The 27,146-nt window shown below is 40.5% G+C and overlaps 1 protein-coding gene across 3 annotated transcripts in view; it reads left to right on the top strand.

The window, feature by feature from the left end:
• The window catches only part of RIMS1 (regulating synaptic membrane exocytosis 1), a 484,376-nt gene that overhangs the window by 100,248 nt on the left and 356,982 nt on the right, over positions 1-27,146 (top strand). For 2 of the 3 annotated variants that reach the window (XM_007456119.1, XM_007456118.1), the window contains exon 5: positions 669-692. The exons of the other annotated variant lie outside the window; for it this stretch is intronic. In XM_007456119.1, coding sequence (XP_007456181.1) covers positions 669-692 — 24 coding nt within the window. The remainder of the gene's footprint in view (positions 1-668; positions 693-27,146) is intronic. 3 annotated transcript variants of the gene reach the window in all.

The raw sequence follows: 27,146 nt of genomic DNA, 5'->3' as shown, positions 1-27,146 counted from the left end.
CATAGCTCAATATCTGGTAACCTGTGATCATTATGACTGTCTGAAGTTCAGTAAACTCTAGAAGCAACATCTGCGCCCTCCAAGTTTGGGCCATGGAAACACTGGTGTGCACGATTTATTTATTATATAATACATGTTGTTGCATGGACAAGGCTTCATTCGCTATGGCCTTACCTGCAAGGAAGTTTTGTTTTGCTCCAAGAAGAGTATTTTTAAGGTGGAGTAACGTTTTATGCATAGCTTACCTTACCATACAGTATCAGAAAATTCAGTTGCATACAAAATGTTGACAAATAATTGCAACTTTTTTTTTCTAAATGAAAAGACATTTATGAGCCACAGGCTCTTGATTATGTTTGGTGGTGACCATTGATGGATTCATTCATATACAGCATCAACTGGTGCTGTATACCAGTCACCTCTTTTAAGTCCAGGAACACCACGGTGAACAGGACAGATCAGGCCTCTCCTGTCATGGAGTTTGTATTCTAGTGGGGGAGACACTCCAGTAAACTTATATAGATATAGGTTTACAAATATGTATAAATAAATAGATCAAATAATTAGAGATTGTGATAGGAGCTAGGAATTTAATGAGTGGGGTGCAATGGTAGAGAATAAAAGAAGGGCATACATTAACACAGAGATCAGAGGTGGCCTCTGTAGAGGCCTAGAGACCCCACAAATGAGAAGCAGCCTGTGAGAAGCTGGGACATGAGTTTCCCCAGCAGGAGGCGCACAAGCTCCCAGGTGGGAAGGACAGCACCCCGTGGCCCAGGGGGGCTGGAGTAGCCTGAGTGCGATTGGAGGAGCAGAGCTCAGCCAGGACACAGTAGGGACTGGGCTTATTCCAAGTCTGATGGTAAGATTCTAAAATAATAGCATCTATTAGTAATATCAGGCCATATAGTCTTAGAAATCTTCATGAAATATATTTTAAACAGTTAAGATAATAACAGAGTGTTGTCATATCTAAGAAAGCATACCTCAGGATACTATAAGATATATTTCTGGGTAAAATGTTAGATGTTGATCTTAAATAATATTTAAAGAACTAGAATGAATATAGAAAAAACAGTGAAGCTTTTAGAAGGTAAAAATTACCAGCCTCAACTCAATTCTATTCCTTTTATTTAGAGCTCTCTTCTCTAAGCTACACTGAAAGGCATATAGTAACTGCTTTATTTTTATAAATGACTTCCTTTAAATTGCAGACTTTATTTTTGAAATTGCCTCAAGATTCTGAGTCACTTGTCCTTTTACATTAAAAGAAAAAACCCTTAAAATTTTCACAGCATTTTATGTCAATTTACTCAGACCATCTGAATGTGTTTTTAAAAATGTCTAACGTTTTACCATTTACTTTACCATTTGCTTGACCATGTCCTTTTTTTTTTTTTAGTAGTACATCCTAAAACCCAGATCCTTTTTCTAGGTTATATAAATGGCTATAACTTTAACAAGTTAAAAAGTTGAGTGTAGTTTATTCAACATTTATTTATTCATCAAACATAAGCACGTGCTGTGTACAAAATGTACTTATGTGAAGGAATCAGCCGTGAAATCAGATCTGCTCCCTTCCCTCAAGGATATTCAATTTAGTAGCAGAGTTACAGTCTAACACTTAAAAAGTAGGGAGTATTGTATGTTACATGCAAAAAAAAAGGACAAGAAAGTACTGTAGGAATTTACGGGAGTCACAGATGGAATGGAAGATACAAATACATCGTAACAGGAGTCTACAGAGTTTAGGTAATTACTTCCAGCTGCCACAACTCAGACAAATGTGTGCTAACCTGTCTGTTCTCCTTTACTCTTAAAATCATATCAAATAGAAAAATCAGATTTTAGGGCTGAAAGAGTTTACAGAATCATCCAATCTACGTCACTGCTTGTGCCAAGACACTGAGGTTCAGAGGTCAAAGGACCACACTGTCCACTGTTACCCAGGGAGGCGATGGTAAAGCCAGGTGGTTCCCCTGAGGCTGGGCTGCCTGCTTTCCACCAACGCAGAGAGTGGTGCCAGGTTTCCAGAGGAATGCAACGCATGCCAATCAAGGTGTAGACTTTAAAGAAATGCACAACGTGAGAGTTTCCTGTTAAGTTTTATTAGGGGCAAAATGAGGACTAGAGCCCAGGAGACAACATTTCAGAGAGCTCTGAGAAACTGCTCCAAAGAGGTAGGGGTGAAGGTCAGGATATATGTGATTTTGGTGAATGGGGAGTACGTGCAATCAAGCACATATTTTTTTATTACAGAAGGTTTCTGCTAGTCATGAGGAGCAGTCATCACCATGAAGGATTTGAGTGTTTTTCTAGATATGAGGAGATACAAGAATTGGGCTCATAAAATTGGCTCATGAGGGATTCCCTGGCGGTGCAGTGGTTGAGAGTCCGCCTGACGATGCAGGGGACGCGGGTTCGTGGCCCGGGCCGGGAAGATCCCACATGCCGCGGAGCGGCTGGGCCCATACGCCATGGCCGCTGAGCCTGTGCGTCCAGAGCCTGTGCTCCCCAACGGGAGAGGCCACAACAGTGAGAGGCCCGCGTACAGCAAAAAAAAAAAAAAAAAATTGGCTCCTGAAAATATCTAACTATCTGAAGACCTGTTCTGCCAGTTTTTCCCAGAGCACAGAGGGCCTCATTTCTTCTCTCCACCTGAACTCCTTTCAGTGGGGTTAAAAATCAGCAGCTGCAGCAACACATGATTTAATCCTTGTAGAGGTAGATGGCAAGTGCCACTGTGTAGTTGACAAAAGCTTATCCAGAGAATGTGCTGTAGAGGCTTTCTTTTTGTTTTTAATTTTCAAATAATCACATCTTATTTTCAGTGGATGGCTAATTGGAATTTAAATGAGCAAGTGCATTTTTTTTTACATCTTTATTGGAGTATAATTGCTTTACAATGGTGTGTTAGTTTCTGCTTTATAACAAAGTGAATCAGTTATACGTAAACATATGTTCCCATATGTCTTCCCTCTTGAGTCTCCCTCCCTCCCACCCTCCCTATCCCACCCCTCTAGGTGGTCACAAAGCACTGAGCTGATCTCCCTGTGCTATGCGACTGCTTCCCACTAGCTATCTATTTTACATTTGGTAGTGTATATATGTCCATGCCACTCTCTCGCTTTGTCACAGCTTACCCTACCCCCTCCCCATATCCTCAAGTCCATTCTCTAGTAGGTCTGCGTCTTTATTCCTGTCTTACCCCTACGTTCTTCATGACATTTCTTTTTCTTAGATTCCATATATATGTGTTTGCATACAGTATTTGTCTTTCTCTTTCTGACTTACTTCACTCTGTATGACAGACTGTAGGTCCATCCACCTCACTACAAATAATTCAATTTCGTTTCTTTTCATGGCTGAGTAATATTCCATTGTGTATATGTGCCACATCTTCTTTATCCATTCATCCGATAATGGACACTTAGGTTGCTTCCATCTCCTGGCTATTGTAAATAGAGCTGCAATGAACATTGTGGTACATGACTCTTTTTGAATTATGGTTTTCTCAGGGTATATGCCCAGTAGTGGGATTGCTGGGTCATAAGGTAGTTCTATTTGTAGTTTTTTAAGGAACTTCCATACTGTTCTCCATAGTGGCTGTATCAATTCACATTCCCACCAGCAGTGCAAGAGTGTTCCCTTTTCTCCACACCCTCTCCAGCATTTATTGTTTCTAGATTTTTTGATGATGGTTATTCTGACTGGTGTGAGGTGATACCTCATTATAGTTTTGATTTGCATTTCTTTAATGATTAATGATGTTGGGCATTCTTTCATGTGTTTGTTGGCAATCTGTATATCTTCTTTAGAGAAATGTCTTTTTAGGTCTTCTGCCCATTTTTGGATTGGTTTGTTGGATTTTTTGTTATTGAGCTGCATGAGCTGCTTGTAAATTTTGGAGATTAATCCTTTGTCAGTTGCTTCATTTGCAAATATTTTCTCCCATTCTGAGGGTTGTCTTTTGGTCTTGTTTATGGTTTCCTTTGCTGTGCAAAAGCTTTTAAGTTTCATTAGGTCCCATTTGTTTATTTTTGTTTTTATTTCCATTTCTCTAGGAGATGAGTCAAAAAGGATCTTGCTGTGATTTATGTCATACAGTGTTCTGCCTATGTTTTCCTCTAAGGGTTTGATAGTGTCTGGCCTTACATTTAGGTCTTTAATCCATTTTGAGCTTATTTTTGTGTATGGTGTTAGGGAGTGTTCTAATCTCATACTTTTACATGTACCTGTCTAGTTTTCCCAGCACCACTTATTGAAGAGGCGGTCCTTTCTCCACTGTACATTCCTGCCTCCTTTATCAAAGATAAGGTGACCTGGGCTTCCCTGGTGGCGCGGTGGTTGAGAGTCCGCCTGCCGATGCAGGGGACACGGGTTCGTGCCCTGGTCCGGGAAGATCCCACGTGCCGCGGAGGGGCTGGGCCCGTGAGCCGTGGCCGCTGAGCCCGCGCGTCCGGAGCCTGTGCTCCCCAACGGGAGAGGCCACCACAGTGAGAGGCCCGCATCCCGCAAGAAAAAAAAAAAAAAAAAAAAAGATAAGGTGACCATATGTGCGTGGGCTTATCTCTGGGCTTTCTATCCTGTTCCATTGATCTATATTTCTGTTTTTGTGCCAGTACCATACTGTCTTGACTACTGTAGCTTTGTAGTATAGTCTGAAGTCAGGGCGCCTGATTCCTCCAGCTCCGTTTTTCGTTCTCAAGATTGATTTGGCTATTCAGGGTCTTTTGTGTTTCCATACAAATTGTGAAATTTTTTGTTCTAGTTCTGTGAAAAATGTCAGTGGTAGTTTGATAGGGATTTCATTGAATCTGTAGATTGTTTTGGGTAGTAGAGTCATTTTCACAATGTTGACTCTTCCAATCCAAAGCAAGTGCATTTTAAACAGATTCTTCTTATCTAAATACACAGAAGACAGGTAAGGAGAAATTAGATTTAATAAAATCAGTTGAGATGTTGACTAGTCATAGGTGAAGCTGCTTCCTGATGTTCAGGTGGTTAGGACATAAGCATGCTCTGTAAAGAGATGTTTTTGAGTTTTAGACCTCAACGTTTTAAAAAAGAAAGAAGACTCTTTTGCCTACGGTTCTCAGATATTATCTTGTCACCAGGTCTGTCAAGGCCTTTTTGTTCTGTGAATTTAAATTTTTGTTGTTGTTTCCAACACTATGAGGAAAGGAAAAGAAAGTTCCAGGTGGAATCTGCTGATGTCTGTTTTTTTTTGTTTTTAAGCCCAAAGTTCATGACAGCAGAATAGAAACATAAACAGGAGCTTGGCTATTTTGGTATGATTGGCACGTTGACTAATTGTTGAATACTTTTTAAATGGGAAGACTTCCTGGGTAGAAGTCAATCATGGTGTAAAATTCCTCTTCATCTTCCTGTCTTTGGTGTATAAGGACAAAGTAATCACAAATCAGTCCAGCCAACCATGTCTACTTAGTACTTCTAAAGAGTGAAAGTTTTGTATAAGTTGCAGGTTGAACCCATATAAACAGTTATTCTTTCCCAGGTTTATCATTATTTTCAATCTATAAACTTTACACTGTTTGGTTCATAAGGGATTCTTTCTAAGCTTTCACATAAGGGGGGGTGTGGTGGAGGATATTTCCTTAGAATTTTTAAAATTGCATTTCTTTGTAAAATTATGGCTAAAATGTACACATTATATATTATTGCAGTTAAATAGTCACAAACTGATTTCTTTTACAGTGTCATGGATTGAATGAGCACTGTTCAAGAAATCTTGAAACATTGTTTATGTAATTTTTGGAAATGCTTTATTTTCTAAAAATGGTCCTTAGGTAACTTCAATTCAAGGGTATTGAACTCTAAGTCCGTGAGAGTGGAAAGTGATTAGTTACTTTGCTATATCAAGACAGCTTGTGGAAGATAGTAACTGGATTTCCTCAGCTCCTTTTGTTTATTTTCACCTCCCTTGTCGTTTTAAATGTAGAGGATTTATGCGGGGAATTCAGTATTACTACTTTAAACTTGATCTTCAAAAAGATAAACCCAAACCTTTTGGGGTTTGGTAAAACATTTTATTAGAGAAAAAGAGAAAACGTTTCCATCAAATACATGTAGTAGAAACCCTCTGCTTCTTTATCCTGCCATTTGTGGACATGCCAATAAATCAACAGTTCAAGTAATGGATGGGAGGATAAATGTGATGGTAGCGAGTGGCTGCTTCGAGGAAGCATCAACTACAGGGTGCACCATGGTTAAAACATTTTGATGGACTCTGAACAAGTCAGTGGACAATGTCATGGGGACATTTGGTCACGGTGTAAATACAGATTTTTAATTGCCCAAGGAATGGGCTAAACCGTTCCATCACTCACTCACTGAGTCTCACTCCATTCCTGAGCTTTATCCCAATGGTATGTTTTAGACTTAGCTGCCTGGTAATGCTCCACTGTGCCATGATAGCCACCCAAAAGGCTCATCAGTGTCACCAGCTATGCTTTGAAGAAAGGAAAATAAAATGAACCAGAAGCAGCAGTCCCAGTTTTGTCAGTGGAATGGATGGAGATTGTATTTTAAGCATATTTAAATGATGTATGATCATTTCTCCCTTAAATTATGTTATCTGGCATGCTTCCATCTCCAAGGCTCCAAAGCGATACTTAGTGCCCAGGGAGGGAGAGGTGTGTATACTGCTGGTAGGAAAATTTCATCCTTCTGCTTCTGTGTCTCAACAGCAAAGAAATGATTCTGAGATATAGGCTTTGTTAGAAAGAAATCGATTTTCTGAACTGTGTTAGATCCATTAACATATCAAGAACTAGACTAAGGTCATAGAATTTTCTTGACAGTGAAGAACTGATGTTCTTTCTGCCATGCATGCTGAGCCATGGTTCCCTGCTCCTCGGATGAAAGGACTTGTGATATAGGGGAAGCCCAGTGAGCCACTCCCCGGGTGTTATTTCTTTTTTTTTAATATATTGATTTGGCTGTGCTGGGTCTTAGTTGTGGCTCGCAGGATCTTTGTTGCAGGATCTTTAGTTGCAGCATGTGGGATCTTTAGCTGTGGCATGTGGGCTCTGTTATTTCTTATAAAGAGAGAGAGAAAATGAGACAGAACTCTGCAAGACTGAGCTACCTAAAAGGCACTATTGGAAATTAAAAGAAAATAATTTAGAAATGACTGCTTCTAGATTGAATTTCCAAATTTAAACTAGTTCCTTAACCATCTCTGCCTCAGACTACATTTTCTCTGTGCTTCTAAGGATGAAAGTATTAAATTATAAAATCCTACCCTGTTTTACGGTAATGCAATATGAACTTAATTCTAAGTTGTTTATCTCTGCTTTTCAGTTTTTTTGATTTGTAATATGGTGTGTGTGCATGTGAGTGTGTACAGGGTGTGTATTACATGATCCCTTGTGTACAAACACACCTCGGAGATATTGTGGGTTCATCTCCAGACCACTGCAATAAAACAAATATTGTAATAAAGCAAGTCACATGAACTTTTTGGTGCATATATTTTTACACTATTATTTTTACACTATACTGTAGTCTATTCAGTATACAATATCATTATGTCTGAAAAAGTGAACATACCTTAATTAAAAAATAATTTATTGCTGAAAAATGCCAAAACATTCATAATGCTAACATCAAAGATCACAGATCACCCTAACAAATATAATAATAATGAGAACATATGATGTATTGCAAGATTTACCAAAATGTGACAAGAGACACAAAGTGAGGGAATGCTGTTGGAAAAATGGCACCGATACACTTGCTCAACACGAGGTTGCTAGGAATCTTCAATTTGTAAAATAAAAAGCAGTATCTGTGAAACAATAAAGCAAAATGCGATAAAACGAGGTCCACCTGTATTAATTTGCTTGCCTTCCCATAACAAAATACCATAGACTGGGTGGGTGTAACAGGAATTTATTTTCTAGCAGCTTTGGAGGTCGTGAGTCCTAGATTAGGGTTCCAGCATGGTAGGTTTTGGGCAAGGGCTATTTTCCTGGCTTGTAGATGGCCGTGTTCCCGCCGTGTCGTCACGTGGCCTCCCCTTGGTCCTCGTGGATGGAGAGAGAGAAGAAGCTCTCTGGTGTCTCTTCTCATAAGGACACTAATCCTATGACATGGATCCTGACGTGGATCAGGGCCCCAGTCTCTAAAACCTAATCCCTGACATGGATCAGGGCACCAATCTTAGGACTTCACTTAATCTTAATCCTTGGAGTCCTGAACTCCAAATACAGCCCCACTCGGGGTTAGGGCTTTGACATATGAATTTTGGGGGGATACATTCCATTCATAACACCTTCAAACCTAAAATATTTTTTCAACATATACTATTATGTTAAGTCAACCCCATATTCACTTAATGAGGTTGGTCCTAAAGAGCATCACGGCTAAATTCAAAACCGCATTAAAAATGTTAAAACCTTGCTTCCCAACTAATGCTAAGTGCTTATATTTTATACCTTTAGGTTCTGTATACTTTCATTATTATGGTTTTCAAATTTACAGTTAGCAGAGTTAGAATGGCTTAAGAAAATATTTATACTGGGCTTGGGGGTTCAGGGATAGCTCAAGAAGTACCATCAGGGGACTTCCCTGGTGGCATGGTGGTTAAGAATCTGCTTGCCAATGCAGGGGACACGGGTCTGAGCCCTGGTCCGGGGAGATCCCACATGCTGCGGAGCAGCTAAGCCTGTGAGCCACAACTACTGAGCCCACGTGCCACAACTACTGAAGCCAGTGCTCCTAGAGCCTGTGCTCCACAACAAGAGAAGCCACCGCAATGAGAAGCCCACGCACCGCAAAGAGTAGCCCCCGCTCGCCACAACTAGAGAAAGCCCTCACACAGCAACAAAGACCAAACATAGCCAAAAATAAATAAATAAAATAAATAATTTTTTTTTAAAAAAGTACCATCAGGATCCAAGGCTCTTCTTTGTAATCTGTGCTTTACTCTCTTCTCTTTCAATGGCTGTGTTTTTTCTGCCACTGTGAATAAAGATGGCAAAAAATGGCAAACATCTGTGAATCCATCTTACCTCCCAGCCTAAGTGCCTCTGATCACCTGGCTTGTACAGAGCACCTGTGAAGGTACTTAACAAGGGCCCAACCTGGCACAAAGCTCTGTGCAGACAGAGATGAAATAAAATAGTATGAACTGATCTCCATGCTGCTGGTGGGAGATTCTCAGGAAAAAAGGAATGTCCGTGCAAAGCTAATTCATAATCTGCCAAACAAAATTGCACTTGGTTTGATAATTATACAATGTTCAAATTAACAATGAAATTAATGTGTCAATCTAATAACTAGTGGGCAATAATCAATCAGAGGTACCATCTGGTCTGTCACTACAAATAAAGTTAAAGTTTGCATGTGGAATGACAGATCAATTTGCTTCAATGTAGTTATATTGGAATTTTACATTTGTTTTGATAAATCACTTTTTCCTTAGAGCAATAGCAATATTTTGTCTGAAATATTTCCCAGTGACTGCTCAGCACAGAAAGTATGATACTGAAGCAAATTAATTACTTTTGAGGGAGGCAAAGTTCACTTTCATATAATTTTAGAAAAGAGATGAAATAAACTTTTTCATATTAATGAAGAGTTCCATTACCTTCCCCTAAAACAATTAAACCTTGACATGAGTTTTCAAATTTAGCTTCATTTTAGAATAATGGAAAATAGAAAAAAAAAAATATATATATATACTTATAAGCTAGGTGATACTTATGTGTAGCAAAGTTTCTTTGCAGAATGATTCAATATTCCTGGTGATAAAAAGCAAGCCAGCTAAAATTCAAAGGGAATGCAAGAGCCATAAAATAAAATAGCCATTTAAAATATCTAATGAAGTGTGAACAAAGCTCTTGTGCTTTAAATGCTTGTCCCTTTCATTAATTTCTTTTCTAAAGCCTGAACACTTCGGCTGGAATGTTAAAATCATTGCAATACTTAAATAGGACTTCTGGGAATAAGATGTTTTGAAGGCTGTGTTATTGCATAAGAACGGCAGACATGAAAATAATTTTATCTCATCACAGAAATCAAGGTGTGTTTTCTATGTGGGATGAGTGAAAAGAAGGAAATTTTATCGTAATTATGGGCAGCAGCCCCTTACAATATGCAGGAGAGAAACTAACTAATGTAGGCTAGAAACAGAGTCTTTTTCTAACGCTAAATCAAACGATTTGAAATCAAAATGAGTAAAATATATCAACATTGCTTAAAAACAATTTTTTAAAAACACTTTCCTTTTGTAGTTAGTACTGTGCCACTCTGCTCTAGAAAACAAGTAAAATAACTGTCTCTTCCCAGAAACGTCTAATGGTGAAATAATATTAAAATGTATAGGGATTGAAAGAAGATGCCACTTGTTCATGTCCAGAGTTATGGGTGGAAAATAGGACATCTGTGTGGAATGATTTCTGAGAAAACTGACAGAGGCAGCCCTCAGAGTGAGATCCCTTGGTGCCCTGGGCCCTATTTTCAATTTGACATTGATACTTTGAGCATTCTTCTACTATGTCATGTAGAGACATTCACCTACATTGTTTGGAGCTTTACTATTTTTGTTCCTGAAATTTAGAATATTTACTGTGATGCAGGCTTCACACCCTTGTTTACTGCCCTCTGGATGCAGGCTGTACCCAGGACTCCAGCTTTCTGCTCGGGTCCCTTGCCTAGCAAGTGCTCTCCTGGTGACTGTATCCCCACTCTTCCTCCCTGTGTTGTTTTATTCTTCTTTAGGGCACACACCACATCCCTCCCTTCCCTAAGTTTTGTGTCTCTTTGCAGAGTGTTTACGCCTGTCTCCACCATTAGGATGTAAACTCCAAGAAAGCAAGGGACTTGGGGCTTTTTACTGCTCATAACCATCAACATCATGCTTGGGAAATAGTCTCTGCCCCAGGGAAAACTAAATAAATCAATCCGTATTTCCCCACTGGTTTGAAAGTCCACATTTATCATGCATCTAGCTGTATGTTGGTGTATTTTAGAGTCTCTTTTCGTTTCAGGTCTCTTTTCTGCTTGTGCCATATTGTTTTAATTACTATAACTCAAAAATATACTCTCCTACTTAAAAAGGCAAACAGTCCCTCTTTCCTTTACTGTTTCAAACACATCCTGATGATAGTACATGTTTTTTTCCAGGATGAGCTTTAGAATAATTCTGTCAGATTCCAGTGAACTTACCATTAGATAAATACTAAATTTGTAAATGAATTTCCTCTTTAAATACTGAGTTTTTTAATTCCAGATCAAGGATAGCATTGCACTCAATTCTTATTTATTTAATATGTATTGAATTAGTTGTATAGGTTTTTTTTAACATCTTTATTGGAGTATAATTGCTTTACAATGGTGTGTTAGTTTCTGCATTATAACAAAGTGAATCAGTTATACATATACATATGTTCCCATATCTCTTCCCTCTTGCGTCTCCCTCCCTCCCACCCTCCCTATCCCACCCCTCTAGGTGGTCACAAAGCAGCGAGCTGATCTCCCTGTGCTATGCGGCTGCTTCCCACTAGCTATCTATTTTACATGTGGTAGTGTATATATGTCCATACCACTCTCTCACTTCATCCCAGCTTACCCTTCCCCCTCCCTGTGTCCTCAAGTCCATTCTCTACATCTGCGTCTTTATTACTGTCCTGCCCCAAGGTTCTTCAGAGCCTTTTTATTTTTTAGATTCCATATATATGTGTTAGCATACAGTATTTGTTTCTCTCTTTCTGACTTACTTCACTCTGTGTGACAGAATCTAGGTCCATCCACCTCACTACAAATAACTCAATTTCATTTCTTTTTATGGCTGAGTAATATTCCGTTGTATATATGTGCCACATCTTCTTTATCCGTGAATTAGTTCTGTAGTTTTTTTAATATACATTCTTCACAATTCAAGTTCAGGTATTTTGTGGGTTTTTTCCTCCATTTTAAAAACAGAATCCTTTTTACAGTATTTTTCCTTGACTGTAAGAATTCTTTTAATGTTTTTATATATTATAACTGATCATCTCATGAAAATCTAATTTTAATCTGTAATTTCATTTTAATTTGGTATGCATTCAAAGTAGACAATAATAGCAAATGTCAGTAACTTCATTTCCTTTTCTCTAATATTTAGATTTCTTATTTCCGTACGGAAATCCATTGTAAAGGACTCCCAGAACATACTAGATAATAATAGTGATGATGACAATCCTGGTTTTACTCCTGGCTTGAATGGGATGCTACTAGCATTAAGTATGGGTGGCCCTGGCTACTAGTGGTGAGATGAACACATAGAGATACAGAGATTCAGATGGAAATATGGTTACAATATATATCTTTTGTTATATGTGCTCCTTTTGTTAAGTTTTCCTAGTAAGATTCTGTTCTTCTGCAAAATAAATTGGCAAGAATCCCAACCCCCTTGGGTTGGAAAACATTTTGACAGCTTAAAACAACCTGAGTCTGGCATTTTGAGACAAAGAAGTATAGTTCTTTGGTAACTTAAAGTTTCTTCATTTTTATTAATATATTTAAGTGTTACACCTCTTTTAAACTAATGCTAGTAGAACATTGATATTTGCTAGCATGGCATCAAGGAGGCAGGGTTGCCAGAATTTTCTGCCAGTCTCACCACTGATGTTTGTCAGTAATGGGATAAGATGATTTTGGTGGAGTATTTCTGGGTTTTGTAGTTAGCTGGGATTTCCAGCCTTCCTCTTTCATAATTGGTGGTGTGATTTTAAAAATAATAATTTCTTCCACTACCTGTGACTTGTTACTACTGTAAAGAAGGCTAGTTGAATGTCAACTTCCATCATCTCATTACAATTTGAATTGAAATACTCTATCTGGCAGACACTTCTCAAATTTGAGATAGTAAGTCAATGTTCACAATTTTTAGCATTGATAAAGTTTTTTGAACCTAATTTGTCCTTTTTATTCATTTCAGTCAGTTTCTGAGAACTGGGGCAAGAGGTGAAAAAGGGGCAGTGTGAGTTTGCACTTTTACCCTGTCTTCATCTTGGATATCACTCTATCATATGGCTTCTTATAAGTCAAGGGACAAAAATGTCCTGATTCATAAGTAAGGCAAAAAAAAAAAAAATTCTTAGGATGTAATTTTAAATAACACTCCAAACTTTCTGATAGAAATTATTTATTTTTCATTGTTTGAGTTTAAGATACAGAAAAATTTCAAGTTACAAAACTGTATTAATAACAGAATGTAAACATAGCTTGTAAAAACTGGTGCTTAATAAGTCTATTGCTTCTAAGACTTGGTATAATGGTTTCTACTACACTGTTTTATTTTCAGTATCTCATCTTTGCAGGTCTTCTTTTCTTCAGCCTAGAGTCACACTTAAAGTTGACCTATCCAAACAATCCCTCGGCAAGCAAACAAACAAACAAACCTACCCCTAGTCAATCTACTCCTCTTGCCCCGCTGCTCAGTCTTCTAACCAAACCTCATCAAAGGAAGCGGCTTCTAAGCTACAGTAGTTTGCCTGCAGCCCTTGCCAATATGTTGGAACCTGCCCCCTTTAGCCACAGATAATTTCCAACTGCCAAATTCCGTTGTTTTGCTTTCATTTTCAAACTTCTTGCTCAGCTTTGGGCATTTGACACGGTTGGTAACTCTTTCCTCTATGAAACTCTCTCCTCTTTTCTTGCACAGGTACTGATCTACTCGATCCCCTTCAGCAAGGCTTCCTTCAAGGGCTTTGTTCATCAACGCCCCTCTACCATTTCTTCACTGATTTTCAGCCACCACTGTGATGCACACACATACAGACACACATGACAGGCAGGTTATGCTGTGCGTTCTCTCGACTGAATATCCCTACCTGTATGTTCCTCAGTCATCCCAAGTGTAAAACACCCGAACAAAACTCAGGTGCTCTGCTTATGGTCAGTGCATTTCCCAGTGTCCCTTAGAGTCGTCAGTTCCACTCTTTTCCTGAAGCCAGAAATCTCAGCCAACCGGAAGAAGGAAACTCAGCCTCCTTTGCTGACCATGAAGACCCTTGGCAGGCTGACCGCATGCTCCATTTCTAGGCGTAGAGAGAGTGGCAAGGACATATACACATTACCGAATGCAAAATAGATAGCTAATGGGAAGCAGCCGCATTGCACAGAGAGGTGCTCCATTTCTAGGCATCCACCGCCCACGCCTCTTTGTACTCTTCATGCTTTCTTGCATGTCGGTAGGTTTCACTTGGCTCTTCTCTTGTCCTGAACTACATTTTCCACCCTCTGTGTCTGAAAAAGCCTCCCCCAAACATCAGAACACAGTTCAAATACAACCTCAGCCCCACGATAAGCACTTCTTACTCTATGATCACAGTACGTGGTGCCTTTGCCACTTTAGAACCAATATTATTAGTATTTATTGTTATTTATGCCTGTTTCTCCTCTCCCTACCCCCACCCCCATATACACTAGAATGTGTTCTTTTTTGTTTTTTTAGGTCTGTTTCTTTCACTTTGTTTTTTTTAACATCTTTATTGGAGTATAATTGCTTTACAATGTTGCGTTAGTTTCTGCTGTATAACAAAGTGAATCAGCTATACGTATACATATATCCCCATATCCCCTCTCTCTCAAGTCTCCCTCCCTCCCACCCTCCCTATCCCACCGCTCTAGGTGGTCACAAAGCACCGAGCTGATCTCCCTGCGCTATGTGGCTGCTTCCCACTAGCTATCTACCTTACATTTGGTAGTGTACATACGTCACTGCTACTCTCTCACTTCGTCCCAGCTTACCTTTCCTCTCCCCGTGTCCTCAAGTCCATAGAATGTGTTCTTAAAGGCAGGAGGAATATCATATGATATTGTATTACATAGACAAGAAATTTTTGCTAAATAACAAGAGTTCAATAAAGGATAGAAAAAAGGCAAGCATTCATTCCCATGGGTAGATATAGTCTAAAACTTTGACTAACTTAATACTCATTTCTACTGTATATTTGGATACAAACTCTAGACATTATGGTTGTCTACACCCATATAAATAGCTTTCTAGGGCTACATTTCTTGAGAGTTCATGGCTGTCGGTTCCAAGGGACATCTTGCTGGTATTTGGATGGTAAAAAAGATCTTATTCTGCCCAAAATGTGGTACAGAAATTTCCACAAAATAGAGGAATGGATGATGATGACATGGAAGTTCTCAAAAGGACTCAAAACGCTCATTTTATTATCTTCACATCATTATTATGTAAGCGAGTCAAATGATTTTTTAAAATAATTAAAAGTTAAAACTAAAGACACAGGGCTTCCCTGGTGGCGCAGTGGTTGAGAGTCCGCCTGCCGATGCAGGGGACACGGGTTCGTGCCCCGGTCCGGGAAGATCCCACATGCCGCGGAGCGGCTGGGCCCATGAGCCATGGCCGCTGCGCCTGCGCGTCCGGAGCCTGTGCTCCGCAACGGGAGAGGCCACAACAGTGAGAGGCCCGCGTACCGCAAAAATAAAAAAAATAAAATAAATAAAAAAACTAAAGACACAGTAGGGGGGAGAATTTTGCTAAAATTTGCCAATGTGTCAGCAAGAGACCCGAGAGTAAATCTGATGCTGTTTTCTGCCCCTCACCGTCCATTTTGCTGCTACGCATAGTTTCACTTATAACTTGTAAACTTTTCCACAAAGGGCAGTAGGTTAAGAACACAGAGAAAAACATTTTCCAGAAATGTGGATTCTCAGGACTATTTAAAAAGCTGCTTGAACTCCCTACTGAGAGAAGCTGTCATAAGGCTCCAGCTGGAGGAGAAATAAGTTAACAGCAAAAAGATGTTCTAAAACATACAGAATATAAAGGGTGATGTACCACCTCTGGCATCATTATAGTCAGACCTGGCACTAATACTCTCAACATCTGGGAAGATAATTTTTTTAAAATGGTTTGAAAATAGCATCCTAATGATAAAATGTTTAAAAATACCTCAGTGGGATTAATGAGAACAAAAAACCAAAGTCGCGTGGGGTGGCAGGGGGCCGCAGAAGCACAGCTTTGCAGGCAGCGAATGTGCATGTAGGCCTGAGGAGCGGGCAGTGATAGAACCAGATTTCACTGAGCAAAGGCAAACCACTTGTGTATCCAGAAACGAGATCACCAGTGATGCCTGTGGACCCGGGCATGAACAGGTAACCCAAGGGCAGAATCAGGCAGGATGCAACAAAAATAGGATTGGGCGGGATAAGAGTGGTTAACAGATGAAGTTGAAAGTCAAGAACACAGGAAAAAATGGAAGTCACCTGGGGTGCTGTTTACCCTTTCATCCCCTGAAACAAGATAGCTAAATCCATGTCAGAAATCCCATAAAGGGAGAACAACCCGTGGAGTAATTGTCCTTGCACATAGCAGAGCCCTCGAGCCTCGGGATGCTTGGCACCACCCTCCACCCCCAGGTCACAGGTGTGCTTTCTAGCCCCTAATGAGGCATCTGCTTTTATGCTGTCTGCACAGCAGTCAGCCGACAGGGTGGGCAGATCCTAAGTGACTTATCACGACTCAGTGACTGAAGTAGGGGCAGAGATGAGGGAGGACTCAAAATAGCTCAGGAGGCGATGATGAGGGTGCCGTGTGGTGGGCTGGGTGTGCGGGGGACCATCCGGCACCACCCGATGTGCTCAGGCATCTTTTCACTGTCAGACCTTGCAGCCCTTTGAGTGTCTCAGTCTCCTAAGTATTTCTGCAGCTCTCGCCCCGGTACCTAGATAACTCCTGTCCTATCTTCTATGGTATCAAATCCTAAGTTCCCTAAGGGCAGTTGGTTCAGTCCGCTCACAGCACTTTCTAGAACGCCTGCCTCCCTGCCTGCCGGCCTGAGTGGGTACATAAGTGGATAATGAATGAAGCCACTGAGCCCCCTTCCTGACCATCTCCTTCTATTTTCACTGATTCCTGATTTTACTACACTTACTAAAATGATAAGATATGCCATTTTGCTTGTGGGTATAAATGTGTGTATACTTGTCATCAGAATTCATCTGGGTTCTCTACCTAAATTATCACTGCTTTACAACTGTATCCCAAATGGTTGCCTCTAACAAAGAGGTCAAATATCAATTCGTTATATCAAATGACTATGGACAGCGTTGTACTGTCCACCATGGTGGTTCTCATTCTCCAATTATGTATATTTTTTAACATCTTTATTGGAGTATAATTGCTCTTAGCATCCTAATGATAAAATGTTTAAAAATACCTCAGTGGGATTAATGAGAACAAAAAACCAAAGTCGCGTGGGGTGGCAGGGGGCCGCAGAAGCACAGCTTTGCAGGCAGCGAATGTGCATGTAGGCCTGAGGAGCGGGCAGTGATAGAACCAGATTTCACTGAGCAAAGGCAAACCACTTGTGTATCCAGAAACGAGATCACCAGTGATGCCTGTGGACCCGGGCATGAACAGGTAACCCAAGGGCAGAATCAGGCAGGATGCAACAAAAATAGGATTGGGCGGGATAAGAGTGGTTAACAGATGAAGTTGAAAGTCAAGAACACAGGAAAAAATGGAAGTCACCTGGGGTGCTGTTTACCCTTTCATCCCCTGAAACAAGATAGCTAAATCCATGTCAGAAATCCCATAAAGGGAGAACAACCCGTGGAGTAATTGTCCTTGCACATAGCAGAGCCCTCGAGCCTCGGGATGCTTGGCACCACCCTCCACCCCCAGGTCACAGGTGTGCTTTCTAGCCCCTAATGAGGCATCTGCTTTTATGCTGTCTGCACAGCAGTCAGCCGACAGGGTGGGCAGATCCTAAGTGACTTATCACGACTCAGTGACTGAAGTAGGGGCAGAGATGAGGGAGGACTCAAAATAGCTCAGGAGGCGATGATGAGGGTGCCGTGTGGTGGGCTGGGTGTGCGGGGGACCATCCGGCACCACCCGATGTGCTCAGGCATCTTTTCACTGTCAGACCTTGCAGCCCTTTGAGTGTCTCAGTCTCCTAAGTATTTCTGCAGCTCTCGCCCCGGTACCTAGATAACTCCTGTCCTATCTTCTATGGTATCAAATCCTAAGTTCCCTAAGGGCAGTTGGTTCAGTCCGCTCACAGCACTTTCTAGAACGCCTGCCTCCCTGCCTGCCGGCCTGAGTGGGTACATAAGTGGATAATGAATGAAGCCACTGAGCCCCCTTCCTGACCATCTCCTTCTATTTTCACTGATTCCTGATTTTACTACACTTACTAAAATGATAAGATATGCCATTTTGCTTGTGGGTATAAATGTGTGTATACTTGTCATCAGAATTCATCTGGGTTCTCTACCTAAATTATCACTGCTTTACAACTGTATCCCAAATGGTTGCCTCTAACAAAGAGGTCAAATATCAATTCGTTATATCAAATGACTATGGACAGCGTTGTACTGTCCACCATGGTGGTTCTCATTCTCCAATTATGTATATTTTTTAACATCTTTATTGGAGTATAATTGCTCTACAATGGTGTGTTAGTTTCTGCTGTATAACAAAGTGAATCAGCTATACGTATACATGTATCCCTATATGCCCTCCCTCTTGCGTCTCCCTCCCACTCTCCCTATCCCACCCCTCTGGGTGGTCACAAAGCACCGAGCTGATTAAATTTTAAGTAATTTGAGGGCTAGGGCCACAGCTCCTCTTTTTCCTACCCCTGAGGAATTAATACTGAACTCAGCAGTGATTTTTGCTGATGAATCAATTGCTAGGAGGCAGTTTATTGCTTCCAGCTTTTCAAAAAATCATTTATCATCTGAGAAATTAGTTTTCTTTTCCTTAAATTCAAATAAGTAAGTAGACTTAGAAAAATCATCAGGTGTAGAAAAGCCAGTGAGTAATACCCTTCTCTGACTGGCTTCTGTTACAAGTACCTCTGAAATTCAAGGCCTGTTGTGTTCATGAACAAAGCTCTTCTGAGCAACATTTATTTACTTATTATTCATCTAAAAAACATTGATTGACTGTCTGGTCTGAGCTTCATCCTGGGGATACAAGAGTGAGCTGGAGAGTTAGATTTGGTATCTGCTGACATGTAACATGTAGATTAGCGGAAGCAAAAATAATAGGAAAATAAGTAAATGAGAAATTTTTTTAAAATTCAGTTCTGTGAAGGTAAAGAACACAGGATATAGTAAATAGGAAGACACAGTGAGGGTGGTTCATTCACACCTATTTGAGAATGAAGCATTTACGTTGAGACTTGAAGGATGAATAACCAGTTGTTTAAAAAAGACAGAAGTGGAGCCTTGAGGAAAAGGAAGCAATGTACCTGCACATCCCGAGGGATGTAAGAGCCAGGGCTTGAGAGGAAGCTTGTCTCTTTTGATGTACTTTGATGCACACTTCGGAGATATCGCGCCCAGTTCAGTTCCAGACTACCACAATAAAGTGAATATTGCAATAAAGCAAGTCACACAAAGTTTTGGTTTCCCAGTGCATAGAAAAGCTATGTTTACACTATAGTTTACTAAGTGTAAAATAGCATTATTTCTAAAACTGCAATGTACATACCTTAATTTAAAAATCTGTTATTGCTAAAAAATGCTAACCACCCTTGCCTCCAGCGAGTTGTAATGTTTTTGTTGGTGGAGGGCCTTGCCTCGAGGTGGACTGACCAGGGTGGTGGGTGCTGAAGTTTGGGGTGTCTGTGGCAATTTCTAAAATAAGACAACAGTGAAGTTTTCCACATTAACAGACTTTTCCTTTCAGGAACAGTTTCTCTGTAGCAGGCAATGCTGTTTGATAGCAAACTGTTTTCCAAAATGTTTGCACCATTTTTTAATCCCACAAGCAATGAAAGAGGTTTCTGATTTCTCCACGTGCTTGCCTTATTATTGTCCATCTTTTTTAATTTTAGGTGTCCTGGTGGGTGTGAAGTGTTATATCCTTGTGGTTTTGATGGGCAAATCTCTAATGAGTAATTAAATTGAGCTTTGTGTGCTCATTGGCCATTGTGTATCTTCTTTGGGAAAAATGTCTAATCAAATTATCTGCGCAGTTTTATATCGGGTTACTTCTTTTGTTGTTGTTGAATCTGATGTTTTATTGCTAGAGTATAGAAATACAATTGACTTTTGTATATTAATTTTGTATCCTACACCCTTGCTGAGATCACTTATTAGTTCTAATAAGTTTCTTATGGCTTTCTCAGAATTTTGCAGAAGATCATGTCCTCTGCAAATAGAATTAGTTTTACGTATTCTTTCCATCCTTTCTGAATGCCTTTTATCTCTTGTTCTCGCCTAATTGCCTGGACCAGATCCTCCAGTACAATTTTGAACAGATGGTCTTGTTCATATCTTGAGGGAAGAGCTCAGTCTTCCTCCGTAAAGTGTGGTATTAGCTGTGAGTTTTTCATAGATGGCATTTATCAGATTGAGAAAGTATCTTCTATTTCTAATTTACTGAGAGCTTTTTTTATGATGAAAGGTTTTGAATTTTGTCAATTGCTCTATCTGCATCTTTTTGGATCATCATGTGGTTTCGGTCCTTTATTCTATTAATATGGTATATTACATTAATTGACTTTCAATATTAAACCAACCCTATATTCCTGTGATATTACACTTGGTCTTGATGTATAATCTTTTTTCTATGTTGCTTGGATTCACTTCATTAGTATCAATAACTTGTCAATGACTTTGGTATAAATATTCATGAGGGATATTGGTCTGTAATTTTCTCTTTGGGTCACGTCTGCTTTGGGTGTCAGGGCAATATTGTCTTTCTATGCTCTCTTTCACTTATTTCCACTCTTACTTTCTTTATTTCCTTCTGTTTGCTTTCAGTTTCATTTGCTCTTCTTTTTCCGGTTAAGAAACTGACTCCTAGGCTCCTGGTTTTCACGGATGCTTTGGCTCTGGGGCAGCTGGTTTTGAAGCTAGGAGAAGAAACATGGGAACAGGGCAAGTGAAACTGTTGTACAGCCACTTTTCTTGAATCATTGCCCCCTGGATTGTTGCAAGCTGTGTAAATTTCCAAAGTTCTGAAAAACATGGACAAGTTTTGCCAGTGTCCTCATTTTAGGGAGGATAGGATGTTGGGAGGTCCTAACTGTCCCTTTCTAGAAATAATTCTCTCTGCAGTGTTATTTTAACCGTATTTGAAAGGAGAATGATCCGCAAAATTTTGGAGAGGCATTTGTTGTACATTTCTGTGAACACAAAGTAGATGATGATACGATGTGGATGATAATTAAAACCCTTCTCAGATGCCTATTATGGGGCAAGTAAAACATGCTTGACTGTCAACTTGGCGAGTGAGTGCCAGTGACATGGGACCCTGACAATTGTCATACACTGGGAGTCCTGATTATTTCTGCTCTAGCGAGGAAATGCTAAGGTGTTCATGGACTGAAGTAAAATATTTGGTTTTATTAACTGAGTCCAGTCCATTAAATCTTAAAAATTTGCCTTTTGAGAAGAGTGCATATGGCAACACACCGTTTAGGGTGTAGTCATGGCGGCCTGTAGTCTAGACCTGGGCAGTGACACGTGCATTCACCATGACTGTGGTAAGAGTCTTCTTCTGTTAGTGTTTATCACTCATTCTTAGCCCTGCTCAGTGTGAATATTCAAATATTTTGATTAAGTTATTAACCTAATTTCATTCTAACACAATCACATTAAGGCTGAGGTATGTTTCTGGCCAGAACGGTCATGGTGGTAATCATTTGGTTTTTGTGATTGGGTGATGGACAGTTGCCATCATGGTGGTCTCCCCTTAAACTGCACTGTGCTTCTTGAGATGATACATAGAGCCTCTCTAGATGTGATTCTTTCATCTTTCCAATCATGTGTGAAAAATCCAGAAGGGACATGACCAGACGTGAATTTTAACCAGCTCACTCTGGCTGCTGTGCTGAGCATGGCCATAGGGGGGCAGGGATGGAAACAAGAGCATCCCCGGGGGGCTGTTGCAGTAACATCCCTGAGAAGCAATGACTTTGGTAATAGTTGTAGCAGTCTAGGTTTTAAAAATCTGTTAGATTCTTTATTTTACAAGTAGAGCTGAAAGGATACCCTTACAGATAAAATATAGAGTGTGAGAAAAAAAAGAGTCAATGATGACTAAGTTTTTTTTTTTTTTTTTTGGCTTGAACAAATATAAAATTAAGTTTTCATTTACTTAGATAGGGAAACCTTTTAAACGGACAGGTTTTGTATGTTGTAGAGGGAGGTTGGAACATCAGGAGCTTGCTGGTAGACGTGTAAACTCTGAGAAGCTTTTTAGACATCCTAGATGGAGAAATAGGTTAGGCAGTTATTCACACAGATCTAGAGTCTAAGGAGACATCTGAGCTGGAGATATATTTTGAAAGTTATGAGTATACAGATGGCATTTAAAGGATGAAAACCCTGGTAGAAAAAAGCAGGATCCCAGGTGTGAGCCCTGAGGCACTCCACCGTTTAGAGGCTAGGAAAGGAGGAGGAAACACAGAGAGTATGGTATCCTGGAACCCAAGTAAAGAGTGTCTCTAGGGGGCTTCCCTGGTGGCGCAGTGGTTGAGAGTCCGCCTGCCAATGCAGGGGACGCGGGTTCGTGCCCCGGGCCGGGAAGATCCCACATGCCGCGGAGCGGCTGGGCCCGTGAGCCATGGCCGCTGGGCCTACGTGTCCGGAGCCTGTGCTCCGCAACGGGAGAGGCCACAACAGTGAGAGGCCCGCATACCGCAAAAAAAAAAAAACAGATCACTGTTCAATTGCGCAGATAATCTCCCCCAGTGAAGAGTTTATCATTTCGACAGGAATTCTGCTCTGAATTTCAGAATGCTGCTAGATGATTCAGTGGATGATAGAAAAGTACCACAATCACAGTCTTTGGGCATTAAGTCTTCTGCTGGCTCATTAGGTGACCTGCCTGATGAGATGAGACAGTAGCTAGAGGTAGCAGCATGAGTCATGCCCTGTGTGGATACACTGTGGAGTTCTGGGGTGAAATGTACAAACTGCATGGCTCTTATTATAATCTCATGCCAAAAGTTCTATTTGTTGGATTCATTCATGTTTGAGGTATGAGAATTCTTTGAACTCATAGATGAAAATAACTCATAGGATGAAAATATTTTTATAAATTTGGAGTGGAATCAGACTTATGAGTGCTCTCATATATGTTCTCAGAAAAAATATTCTTGGCCTTTAATTTAGAATTTGATTTACATATTAAACTATTATTATACTGGAGATTTCTTTATAAATTGCAGTCAACACAAACCTTGGTCAACAAATGAAGTCACTAATATCAATATTTGCTGTTTTTACTTTCAAAAGTGTGGATCAGATAAAAAATTAAAAGAGGAAAAACAGATGAAATTATCATGTCATATGTAAATACCTGTGCACATGTTAGGTTGATTATTACAGAAAACCCTTTTACATTTTTTTTTTAATTTGAGGGAATCTGTGATATACGTAATGCAAAACAGGGAATAATCAAAATGCTAATTTTGGATTTTGTAATGTAATTTGAACGCCTAATGTTTTGGAAAAATATTTCACCTTGATAGTCTAACTAAAGAAGGTGAGAATTTACTTAAATCTACCATCCCTTTCTTGTTCTCCTTGGTTTCTGTGTTCTTGGCTCTCTGGAAGAGTGTGGCTTATATGTCTTTGAAGGGAGATGAGAGTGGTGGAATTTTATCAGTTTAGTCTTTGAAATCCTGTTTGTTGCAGTTTTTCTCATGTAGACATGTGAATTTGCATGTATCTCCCAGGACCTTTGTCCGGATGTGATGTTACCCATTATCGTATAAGTTGTTGAAGGTAGGGGTCTGACCTAGTTTGGTTTGTTCTTTCATGTACTCTTCGTGCTGAGCTGTACCAGATCAACCATAAATTTGAGTGCTGGTGAAACAAACTCCTAAAGAGCTTAGGCTTTAGAAAGTGAAAACTAGGGTTCGAATCCTGGCTGCATCACTTCCATGAAAAGTCTCTCCACCTCTCAGAGCCTGTGTTCTTACTTGAAAGTGACTAATTACATTTATTTGAAACAAAGTTTTCAAGCAAGTTCTGCATATAGTTCTTACTCTTATTAATATAATATACCAATCAATTAATAATTACTACTGCTAATATAGTGATATTCTGTGATGCAAGTTGTGCCCTCAGAAGACCACTTCTCCTGATTTCTTTGGAGGCACTGGAAATAATAAAATGTCTGCATGGCAAAGTCCTTCTCAAATAGTCTGCACAACAGCCAGAGTAAACCTTTAAAATCACAAAACTAAGTTCTCCTTGCTTAAAACCTATCAGTGGTTTCTTCAGGGAAGAATCCTTCAGCTGTTCAGATAGTGTATAAGATGATCTACAAACCCTGGCCTTGATCTGCTCAGTGCTGATTTCCACGGCTCTAGCCTTCTTTCTGCTGCCTCACTGAGCTCATTCCTTCCTGCTTCTGGGGCTGTACCACCACTAGGGACCCTGTCACCGTCCTCCCCAGTCTCCACCCAATGGTCAACTCCTTCTCTTCTTTGCAGCCTAAGCATGCACTTGACACTTCAACAGTGCTTGATGGGATGTGCTGGGGAAGTCAGGAATGCTGGAATCCTCTTCCCATGCAGTTCCCAAGCAACAGTAAAACATGACCAAGGACTGCTGTCCCCTTTAGTGGGCTAGTTCTGGGTACCCCCAAAAAGGACATTTGTGAGGCAAGTTGGAGAACATGAGTTAGATGGAAAAAGACAGTGGAAGTAAGATCCCTGACTCCAGAAGGGGTTCTGACTCAGTTTACCCATCCCTCCGTAAGAAATGAGAGTCTCAGGGATGCTGACCTCTTTACTTCTTAGCATACATGAAAGACTTCTCACTAGGGTTCATTCACTGGGCTGAAGTGAGGTCAAATTAAAAAAAAAAAATCCTAAAAGTCCCACTAGAGTAGCCAAAAAAAAAATACTAAAACCAATAAGTTATGAAAGATTCTTTGTGCATGGGACCCAATCAGTGCCATACAATAAGACTCCTGGTTTCAAATCTCCTCTCTTACAATCTAGTGATAGAGAGGATGGGTAGGCAGACAGACATTTTTCTTCCCCTTCCACCATCCTAATGGAAATCTTCTCTTGCTCCCCTGTTTCCCCAAACACTTGAATCTGTCCACTTATTCACCAGGCCTTGTTATATAGATCTTACTGGCTCTCAGGGAAGCAGCTGTCAACACTGCTCATGGAGGTCTTGGAGAGGCTAAGTCCCCTTGAAGGTTCCTACTCTGCTTTCCGTTAGACGAGGTGAACCAACCCCCAAATTCTGAGCTCCTCCTGCCAACGATGATGCAGTGGGTCCTGAGGTACCCCAGCTTTTCTCTCCCAGGCTTATTCTTCTTCCTGAGGGTCCCAACAGTGACAGAAGTGCCCTCCCTTCTCACCAGGGAACTAGTCTGATTCCTCTCCCCAAGAGCTCCAAGGAGAACTAACTCATCAAAACTGTGTCAGTCTGGTTCCTGGAGAAGCAGATGCCAAGAACAGAGGCAAAGATCCTATTAGAGGAAATGCCCAGGATGAGAGAAGGTAGAGTCAGAAAAGGCTGGGAGACTCACTGGATGCAAATCTGACCCCTCGTGAAGGGTGGAAGGAGGAAGGAGGGGAGGTTGGGTGGAAACATCCTAGATTGCTGTGTGGTCTAAAGAAGGTTCCACAAAGCTCTTAGAGGGCTTTTAAGCCAACATCAGTGATGAGGTGAGGGACTACCTTTTCTCCTGGGAACAAAATTGGCCTTTGCATCCCTGCCTGGCTCAGGGATGGCCTGGGAGCAGCCCGTGGTGGGCGTGGTCTCCACGCAGCAGCGAGGGGTTTGTAGAGCACTGAAGATGGGCCTGGGTCAGTTACACCTCCTGCTCTAGCTGTTCCTATGAGAGAAGCACGGCGCAGTGGTCGGGAGTGGGGCTCTGGGTTCCTACCTTGTGTTGCTTTTAATCCCAGCCTGCCACTCACTGGCTGTGATGTTGGACAAGTGATTTACCTTCACCACCTTTCCTTGTCCACACCTGTGAAGGGAGAATACTAACTCTAGCTAGTGGAGTGGTGCGATGTTTAAACCCGCAGAAGATTGTCTAACAGACAGGGAGTGCTCAAAAGCACTCTAGTAACAGGACGAACTCGTGCAAAGGTACCTAACCTCACATCCTATTGTCTTCATCCCACGATGACAGTGAGTATGCCCTGCTTTTGGTGAAATGAGATGGTTTTATGTAAAGCTCCTGGGATGGTGCCAGACATGGGATAAGCCTGAATAAATAGCATAGGTAACATGGATGGCTATCATTATTAGCAGCAGAAGAAATATAGCAGCATCCTCATATAGCTTCTTTTTTTACATAATTCATTCTTTTCTAAAAGTCAGACCTCTTAGATGAATAACCATTCTTTCAATGTGCTGTAGCTGAGAACCCACTGTGTGTGTAGGATTGTTCTAGGGACAGAAGCTGTTTTCTTTTCATTCCAAGCTATTCCAGATCCATTTTCTAATTAAAGTTGTAATGAATATGACAGAGAAGATGATTTAGTCCTCTCTAATTTGGCTACACTTGTAAAAACATGTCCATGGATACATAAAGGTTAATGATCTCGCCCTGTTTCACATCTTAAACAGCTGGCTCATGTTGGGTTGGAATTGTCTCTTCATTCTTCACCCAGGAAGACTCTAAATGTGAGAGCATCTTTTAAAATAACCTTAATAAATGTTTCCTTCTATTGAAATTAAAACACTCAAATATGTATTTCTAAAGAAAGTCTTCTTTAAGAAAAATTTGCTGCTGTTGTAAGGGCTTTTAGTGTTGAAACTGACAAGTTTTGATGAACAGGACTTGCCGGTGATATACTCAATATAGTGTATAAGGAGGCTTTTAAACATTTATCAAGTCTGTACTATTTTCCAGGTCCTTGGAGAATGCAAAGATGGCACAGTGTCTGCCTTTGAGGTACTTATCCAGACAAATAGATAATCACAATAGCCTGCAACAAGCTCTGTGGTAAGCTTAAGCCCAGGACGTCTGGTGTACAAAGAAAGGACACAGTGTCATTTGAGATTAGAATTACCTGAGATTAATCATAAAAACAAAATGCCCCAAATAACAAGATCAAAGTTTATTTCTCTCTCAAGTACAAAAATGGTGCAGTAATCAAGCTAGGAGGTGTACGTTGCCTCGCGATGTCAGGAGTTCAGGCTTCTCCTATCCT

Source organism: Lipotes vexillifer, unplaced genomic scaffold, assembly GCF_000442215.2.
Source record: "Lipotes vexillifer unplaced genomic scaffold, Lipotes_vexillifer_v1.1 scaffold693, whole genome shotgun sequence".
Lineage (NCBI taxonomy): Eukaryota > Metazoa > Chordata > Mammalia > Artiodactyla > Lipotidae > Lipotes > Lipotes vexillifer.
This window is presented reverse-complemented; position numbering and strand designations above follow the sequence as displayed.